Genomic DNA, 9,598 nt, shown 5'->3' on the forward strand with positions numbered 1-9,598 from the left:
GCAAAATAAAAAATGGTTTAGTAAATGGGGTATTTGCTTGAACGCATGTCCCATAAACAACAAAGAGATAAAAGCTTTTGTTATGGAAAAATTCCACAAGCATACTTGGGATAAGGAGCTAGGAAGAAAGAAAAAGTACTATATTGAAGTGTTTAATCCCACTCATAGTCATCAACCAAAAGCATACATAGAGGCCAATATCTCTTGGGGAGCCAAAATTCTTATTGCTCAGTTAAGGATTAATTCTCATCAACTCTATTGTGAAACAGGGCGCTGGAAAAGGCCAAAGGAAGTGTGGGAGTAAAGAGTATGCATTTTTTGTTCTTCCGGAAAAGTGGAAAGAAAAACATTTCATTTTGGAATGTGAGGCCTTCAAAGACAACAAGGAAAGTTATGCAGATATGTTGGCAACTAGCTCTTGGGATAATCTATTTAGCGAGGGGTTTGTCTAGAAGATGGGAGCATTTATTTTGAAGCTTCACAGAAAAATGGCCAAATACATCAAGCATATGAAGAAGCAATCTATCCCATAAACTATCTTTAACTTTATAGACATTAAAATAATTTCTTTTTTTCTTTCTTTTTATATATAGTCAATAAATTCCAAACATTATAACCAAAAACCTACAAACATTTTTATATACATCGTTAATAAACATTCCCAAAAAAAAAACACCTATCTACCCATGCAATCTCACGCGATCCCATTATTTTCTTATATCTAAAGTTAACACCATTGGAAACAACTACCATGCTACCTTGTATAACAATGACCAAGTAACAAACGATGTGTACTCATTAACTTTTTCTTTCCGAGGCTTTTTGATAAAGTCACCAACCTAATCGATTTTCAACACTAATTCCTCACCAAAAAAAAAAACCCTCCAAAATCGAGGTTCATAAACCGCATGGCCACAAACAAAATTAATTTAACCATTAAAATCGAGGTTCATAAACCGCACGGCCACAAACAAAATTGATTTGACCATTAAAATCGAGGCTTATAAGCCGCATCCCCATAAACAAAGTTAATTTAACCATTCAAATCGAGGTTCATAAACCGCATGGCCACAAACAAGATTAATTTAACAATTAATCAAACAACTGTTTTTAATTGAGAACATATGGGTGAGACATCACACTGAAAGAGATGTTCAATCCTCTGCGATTTAATATTAATATTAATAATAAAATAATAGCTTAATATATATATGTAAACACATTTTACTTATGTTCGAACTATGCATATTTGTTTTCGACCGGCTTAGACTGTGGCATCCGGTCAGGCAGCGGTATTACTTAAGGGTTCTCTGACAGGTTATTACAGCAGAGAAACTCTCGCGACTACTGTTGGATATCACTTCTGTTGTTATTGATCGAGATCTCATCTTCCGTCCCATCCCATGGCTACAGAAACTTTGATCGTCATTTCCATTTTAATTTCATTGGGTTCTGCTTCAGCTGACAGTAAAAGTAAGTTTGTTTGTCCTCTCATTCAATAATCTGGATCTGGATCTGTTAGCTCTGATGAAAAGTATGCTTGTTTGCTTGATTCGTTTGAGATGCTCAAGCCAATGTGTATCCCACAATATGGTATTTTGTTTGTTTGTATGTGCTGCGTAATATTAGATGGTAGCAGAGTATTCTCTGAGCTTGAGTTTTTAGGTAGCAAGCTGTGGGAATGCACTTTCAGGTGATGAAAGCACAATGTGTGTAGTTAGTTGGACACATTGTGCAATGTATGTAGTTAATTTGAGAAAATGAGAGTGATTGATGTCAAAACTAAAGATAATCAGTTGCCATTGTTGATTAAAAGTTGTAGAACTTGAACCCAGCGCTGCACAATTTGACCCTCATTCTCTCCCCTTGGAAGCTAGACTAGCATAGACTCACTAAGCTTGGGTCTGATACGCACTTCGAGGAAGCTGGAGGTTGGACATATCTAAGTCTAATAATTAATACATGCATTTATCTGAATTCGACATATCGATCTTGTAGCTTCTCAACCTTGATATGTATATCAAAACAGGGTCCAGGTTTAGATGGATCTGTGCTAGTGTTTTTAATGCACTGTTATATAGATCTCCACCCTCTAAGTTTAGATGGGCTTGTGCTAATGCAATATTCAATGCATCAGATGCATTGTCTAGATCAAATGCTCTATTAGATGGAAACCCACCCACCCAAGCTGCAGAGTACCTCGGTTCTCTCTCTCGGTGCAATGATTATTATATTCGGGGTTTATTCAATGGTTCATGACCATATATAAGATTCAGGTGTATGAGAAGCCTCAGATCTAGAATCTCTACCCATCTTGTTCAGTTTGATCTACACTCGGAGTTTTTGCTGCCTGAACCCTTAAACAGATTCTGTAAGACTGGCGTGCTTGACACTGTAGAGGAGCGCATCTTATAAGCAACTCTTAACATTGTATTTTTTTCGTCTCTTTATGGACCAGATTGGCCTGTTGGGAGTATCAATATTTTGATGTTTTTAGCAATGTTGCTATATAGCTTCTCTGTTAATAGATACTCTTATTCATGACTCGTTCTCCTTTTATGATGTTTTACTTTGTAGTAGATTAGTAATCATTCTCACAGCACATTCTCTTCATGTGTTTTAACTTTTACTTTGTAGATGTAGTAGTCATTCCCATAGAACATTCTATTTATGTGCTGTTTCAGTCCACAGGTAAAAGGTTATGAGTTCCATCTTCATTTGGAACTGTTGCATTTTTTATTATACATCTCTATCTACAGGAAAAATCCCCATAAGTATCAAAGGTTTGGGTACCTGACCAATATGGGATTTGGTGTTTTGGTTAAGGTTATATGTAGAAATAAGAAGTTATGAATTATGAGCTCCATTATCTGTTTAGCTATTTTAAATTAATCTGCAATATATGATTGCTGTCAGCGATCTTGTGTTGCAAATACTAGGGATTTGGTGTTTTGGTTAAGGTTATATGTAGAAATAAGAAGTTATGAATTATCAGCTCCATTATCTGTTTAGCTATTTTAAATTACTCTGCAATGTATGATTGCTCTTGGCGATCTTGTGTTGCAAATACTAGTTATATTCTGCTCATTGCAGGAGGCTCACATCTTTACTCACACCCTTGTTTTTCTTGCAAAACTTGCAAATCCTTTATCCCACCAGGTTGATGTAGTCATGGCTAATCTTGTACTGAAAATTATGTGAACCAGTTCTTATTCTGCTGATGTTCATTTTTTCTTCCAGCCAAAGACCAAGTATGAAGTGTGTTATCAAGCTTGAGTTGATTTAAGGATGCCCACCTTACAAGGCTAGCTAATGCTAGATTCTTTCTTTTATTTCTCTAGGCACCTACTACAGTTATGTTTTCAACTGCTGTACACTGTTGTAATGTCGCCTAGTAGTGCCAAATGATAAATAAATGTCCACTTTGTTAGAATGTTAGTTGCTGATTTTTAAGAAAGTTTACTTAGCAAACATAAATAGATAATGCTTTGTTTGTAATATTTGGAGTATAAATCTTTGCATTTTGTTTGTAGTTATCATGTCTTTTTGGAAAATACTATCCACAACCATTTGGTCACTATGACCTTGAAAATATTTAAATTCTGACCAACCTGGTTAAAGCAGATACTCTTTATCTGTTAGCCTCCGCACTTGGAACATTCTCTTGGACCTTTTAAATGCTGCCTTTAGAAAGTAAATCTCGAAGTACAACAAACATTGCTCTTGAAATGAAGAACGATATTTTGCCCTGAACTTGGAAATATAAACGATTAAAACTTTAAATAATATGTTATGAATCTATTCAAAAACAACTTGATCATTTGTACATATTCTATCCTCCTTTGCATTGAACATGTAACATTATGCCCTAAACTTGGAAATATAAGCTATTAAAACTTTAAATAATATGTTCAAAAACAGCTTGTTCATATGTACATATTCTATCCTTCTTTGCATTGAACATGTAACATTAGAGGAGGAAATCCATGTTCTTAACCATTGAGCCCGCCTAATTTATACATTTATACCACTTTTAATGGTAGGCTGTGATCAGTCCTCATTCAAAATAAATATGAGTGTTTCATAATATCGATGGTGTATATAATAAGTCTGTGGAGTGGCCATTCTGTAATATGAAAATGATCCAGGTCCCTCATTCCAATCCTAGTCCAGCTTTTGAAAGGCCGTCTGCTATGTTGTTCATGTCCTTGTATGTGTGAGACAAAGAGATGTGTGAAAACTGACATATGCAATTGTATATCAGCATAAAGGGACTACAAGGTGAAATTTCTTATTTGAATCTCTTTTATAATCCATTTGATGGCCCAGAGATAATCACAAAAAGTTTGAATTTGCTGGACCCCATACTTTTGGGCTAGCTGAAAAAGTAATTTAAGTGCCATGAGTTCACAAAAGTTATTAGTTTCTTGGAAAACACCTGCTTTGAAGGATATATGGTGAATGGACAAGACGTATTAAAGTCCTTTCCACCTCTTTGGAAGATTCCCTTGCAAAGCTCCATCAAAGTATGTCCAAGGAAGAGCCTTGCTTATTATGTCTTCTCTGGATTGTTTTTCAACCTCCTACAGGTAAGCATTTATGCTATCAAGAAATTGAATCACACATTTGAGTAGGGTCCCCTTTCCTTCAAATAAGATCAGATTTCTAGCTACCCACACTCCCCAGGCTATGTTGAGGAGAAGGACTTTGATCTTCTTGGTGTCCCTTTTGGAATACCAAGATCTGAAGGCTGCTTCTATATCTACTTCCTCTCATGAATTTTTCAGTTCCATCATACTTCTTTCTAAACCACTTTAGTAAAGGGATGGGTCATAATTAGATGTTCAGTTTGTATAAGACTATAAGCTGCACCAACCTGGGTCATTAAAGTTGTTTTTCCGAAGAACCTCCCTTATAGGAACCTTATTGTTTAAAATTAAAGACTTTATTTTTGAAAGGACACTTTAATTTCCGGATAGTCCTCTACCACCAAGCCTACTATCCCTGCAGACCTTTCTCAGTGAGTGCTAGACACATATGTTCCCATGGGATTGAGTAACCAAATAACTGATTATCATCTGCTTGAATTTTGATATTGCTATCTCTTAAAACCTCTATATAGCCCTTTTAATCTTTAGCAAATTCCTCTCCCAATCCCAGCTCCTCCGTCAAGAGCCATTGTTGTTTCCAATTTGTCAATCTCTCTGAGTGTACAATTTGTCTAATCATGTAAAATCCTTTACTTCTAAGATCTTGAACCAGCTGAGGAGGTAATCTATCCAAACCTTTACTGCCTATCCAAGGATCAAGGCCAATTTGAATTTCTTATCCTCTGTCCACTTTCCAAATCAGCTAATTACCCACCAAATGAAAGAATGAATTCACAACTTTCAAATGATTGAGGCATTTATGTGGTTGTTTATCTGGGTTTCTTACACAATCTTCCATTGTAGCTTGGGGCAATAGATTTTGCATTGATTAATTGAACCCACAGTCTTTTTTCCTATAAAATCCTCTAAACAATTTTTGGAGCTAGACTTTTCGAGAAGAAAAAGGGATTTTTAGCCTCCATCCTCCACTAGGATTTGGAACACCCAACCTTTTCAATGAAGTCAATATAAAACCTTTATTTTTTTGGTCTCCTGATCAAATAAATTTGTAGCACAGTTTCCTAATGGTCTCCCACAGTGCACACACCCTTTGGAACCCACACCAGTCAAATCCAATATACTAGTATTTTTTCTAATACACTTTAACAAGAGCCAGTCTGCCCCTTCAAGAGAGCCATTTGATTGCACCAGGTATTTAATCACTTTTCCGCCTTAGCCATCGACCATTGTCAATCACCGTTTTTCTACAAATTGTGTTTGGAGTGGAAACCCAAGTACTTTAATCTCCTGTCTATTAAAATGGATCTGTGTCAGAAACAATTTTTTTTGGTTTAATTATTACATTAAACATAATATTTCATTTTTTTTCATTTTAGTATATTAAGGGTATTCATCATCATGACACATCCCAATAAGGTTGCAAAGTGCAAATATTCACTTGTCAGGCGGTTTTGTGAGAATTTGCAATCCATTTTTTTTTAAATTTATTAGCTTTACCTAAATACAATACATCCAACTGGGCTGTAAAATGCACCTAGCTTTTATAGGTACTATAATTTACTTATCATTCATCTCTCATGTAAGTGGTTTTACAAGTTCTTCAACATTTTTCTCTTTTTCATTTAATATATTAGTGTTATGCAGTATTATACACATCCCTCTGGTTTCTCTGGGTGTAATTATTCACTTGTCACGCATATCTCATCTAGGCAGTTTTATATCTAGTAAATCAGTGATTACAAATTTGTTACAATCCATGATGGAGAAGTTTTTATTGTGGTGAGATCTGTATCACAGTTGCTAAACCGTACTGGTTTCCTAATTGGAATTAACCTAGAGTCTCTAATGCTATATTGATCCACATCAGTCAGATAGTTCTGTATAAAAATGCAATGCTTGTTAGTTGTCACATGAGAAAATTCTTGATAATAAAGCAGTAGACGGAGGGCATAAATTTGGATACCTTCCTGCATTCTATTGCAAATATTTGGTTGGCTTATATGAATTTGGCTTTTGATTATAGACTATATACATTCATCCAAAGTTTATACTGAAACCATGTTTGTAATTTGGTACTGGCCAGATAACCCTGCTGATGATCTAGTGAGTGTGATAAACCAGAATCGGACTGCACACAAATCATCAAGCCTTGCTGACAACCCAGGCTTAGCATGCATGGCCTTACAGTACATCAAAGCCTATGATGGCAACTGTGATGAAGTTGGTGGCTCTAAAGCAAAAAAGCCTGCAGAATCAGATTTTGCCCAAACATTTGCACCCAATTGTGGTGTGGAGGTTTCAACATTAGGTCAGATATCAGGCCGCCTATTGGCATGTCAATCAAAGTATGCAGAACCTGCAGAAGCATTCTCTAATGTTCTCATTGAAAATGATAAAAGCCTCTCTATTCTATATAATAAGAACCATACTGAGGTTGGAGTTGGCATTCAAGGAACTGATGGAGGGGGTCCATACTTTTGGTGTGTGCTATTTAGTAACGGAAATCCAAAAACTTCCTTCAAACTCCAAGGAGGTACAGCCATAAAACAGAGGCCCGGATGTTACAGTGGAACCAACGACTCGTGCAGTGCTGCAACAAGGTCCAGGCAGTTGTCCTTGTCCTCTCTTATAGGGTTGTTTCTTCTTTCTTTTGTAGTTGCTTCAATTTTTGTGTACTGAACAATCTTGGTTGTTCCAGATTAAAATGCTTGTGTTTTAAGATTGCTTCAAGTAATCATTATTTGGAGCTATTCTATGTAATGCTACATTCTTTTCAAATTGGCAATGATTCTAGCATTATTTTTATTATATGGCAGATTGTAGTTTCATCTAGTTTATGATATTTTATGAAGTTACACTACAATCATTTGGCCTTCAAAAACGAGGTGCTCCACAGCTATGGTGGGGGTGTTCCTAGTTACCCGTTGCTTCATGCTGAAACATTTTGTGTAATATATTAAATTTTTTAGCATACATTCTTCTTATTCTTGCATTTGTAAAGTATTATTCGAGGTTTATTTTTACTAAATTGATATTAAGATGGATTTATGAGAAATGAAAGTATGGTCAGTTTACTAAATTTTACAAAATGTCATAATTTTGAAACACTTTTGTATTGAAATTCTTAGTCTTAATGATGAACCACAACCACATTGGATGGTTCGTAGACTCAAAATTTTTAATGTGATTTTTATGGAAATAATTTCAATACAAAATATGGATCACAGAAACCTGAATTGAGAAACAAATTATATTGTTGAGATATTAAAAAAAAATATTTTATTTTTTGTTAAAGAATCACTTGATGCACCTCATGGTGTGTTGTTTTTAGAAATTAGTCTAGATGCATTTTAACTCCAAATCTATTAAATGTAGAAAAAGATATGATGTTAAGATGAATATAAAAGATATGATGTTAAGATAAATATAGGTTGATTCCAATGATAAGTAGCTGCCTCAACACTTCAAAGTTTAAAGTTTAAACGATCATCATTATGTATATATATTTGGAATTTGGTTTGCATTATGCTATTACTCAAGTCATTTCAACAATAATTTTCTCTACTACTATTATTTGTTGTCAATAGTATTGTTTGGGATTCCTATTAGAGTTTCATGTTTTGCAAAGAGAAGATGGCGAAGGAAGGAGAATTAGATCAGTTTGAGGTTGACGTTTGGCCGCCCAGGATGACTTCCACATTCTCTTGCCCATCAACGTTACTCACATGAACAAGGAAAATTAACAAAGTTCATTTTGTTTAAACTGTTATAGATTATCATTATAACCTTTTTCTATGTGCAAAATTCATATTATAAGTCTAAGACTATTTAATATAAGGATATATAGAATATTAGTTTAACTTTCAGACTAATCACCATATTACAAGTGTATCAGATGTACATGCATATTACTACAACCAGCGGAAAGAAGTGGAAGAACAATTACACTTGTGGAAAGTCGAAGAATAATGGTTTTACTTAGATTGCAAACTGATTCCTTGTTTTCTTTTCACATTGAAGCTGCCAACAAGATGGAGTTAGCATAACTTCTAGGTTGCTTATCATTATGTAAGATGGAGTTGCCGACAATTTGATTCTTGTAACAAAAGGCAAGAGCAGTGTTGTGAGAAGGTTGTTGGGATGCTTATCATTATGTAAGACGGAAACCCATTTCAAGATGTGGATAGATTTCAAGATGTGGAGTATCATTATCGAATTCATGATATGGATTTACATAAGTGAATCTATCTAGATGATTGAGCTACTACTCAACAATTTTGTCAATCTTGAAAGATTAAAGAAAAATCACACCTCTGGAGAAAACTTAAACTTCTTGTTTATCTCATTGTAAAGACAATATGCTTTGATGGTATTTGAATACCCTAAGAAGATGCATTTTCATCAAGCTTGTTTCTTTGCTCCTTAGGAATCAATGCATAATAGGTGGAACCAAGTACCATGAGATGCCTTATTGCAGGAATGCAACTATATCACATTTCACAAAGAACATGAGATGGACACATGCTTTTCACATATACAACACAAAGAACTGCATCTGCCCAAAACATCAACTTCATATTTTTGAAAAAAATCATGGATTGAACCATATTCAAGATAGTCTCATTCATTCCTTTAGCTTCGCCATCTTGTTGAGGATTGTATGGAACAAAGGTTTAATGTTTGAATCCCATATCGATGAATATATTTTTCAAAATCATTAGATGTATATTCTCTTCCATTATCAGTGTGGAGGGCCAATATGTGGTTGTGTTTCATTTTGAATCCATACATGAACATTTCTAAAAAAATTAAAAGCTCGAGATTCATTTTTCAACAAGTACACCCAACACATCTTGGTGCAATCATTAATAAAAATCATCATATATTTATTGCCAGTAGGATATGGATCAAGCATAGGGCCTACACAAATCAGAATGCATCAATCCAAGTTTTCTACATGTTTTAGAAGTGGAATCATGAAATGGTTT

At 34.8% G+C, this 9,598-nt stretch overlaps 1 protein-coding gene across 2 annotated transcripts; it reads left to right on the forward strand.

The window, feature by feature from the left end:
* Nucleotides 1-1,253: 1,253 nt before the first annotated feature.
* On the forward strand, nt 1,254-7,418 carry LOC149256024 (uncharacterized). Of its 2 annotated transcripts, none has more exons than XM_089460642.1 (2): nt 1,254-1,473; nt 6,694-7,418. In XM_089460642.1, exons 1-2 carry the CDS (start codon nt 1,404-1,406, stop codon nt 7,287-7,289), a joined length of 666 nt encoding a protein of 221 aa, XP_089316768.1. In that variant the 5' UTR covers nt 1,254-1,403; the 3' UTR covers nt 7,290-7,418. The 2 variants fall into 2 exon arrangements, with proteins under 2 accessions (XP_089316768.1, XP_089316769.1); XM_089460643.1 differs by lacking the exon at nt 1,254-1,473 and adding an exon at nt 1,478-1,593.
* The last annotated feature ends 2,180 nt before the right edge of the window (nt 7,419-9,598 follow it).

This window comes from Pinus tabuliformis, chromosome 7 (genome assembly GCF_031772625.1).
Source record: "Pinus tabuliformis cultivar Carrire ecotype Pingquan chromosome 7, CPIR1, whole genome shotgun sequence".
NCBI lineage: Eukaryota > Viridiplantae > Streptophyta > Pinopsida > Pinales > Pinaceae > Pinus > Pinus tabuliformis.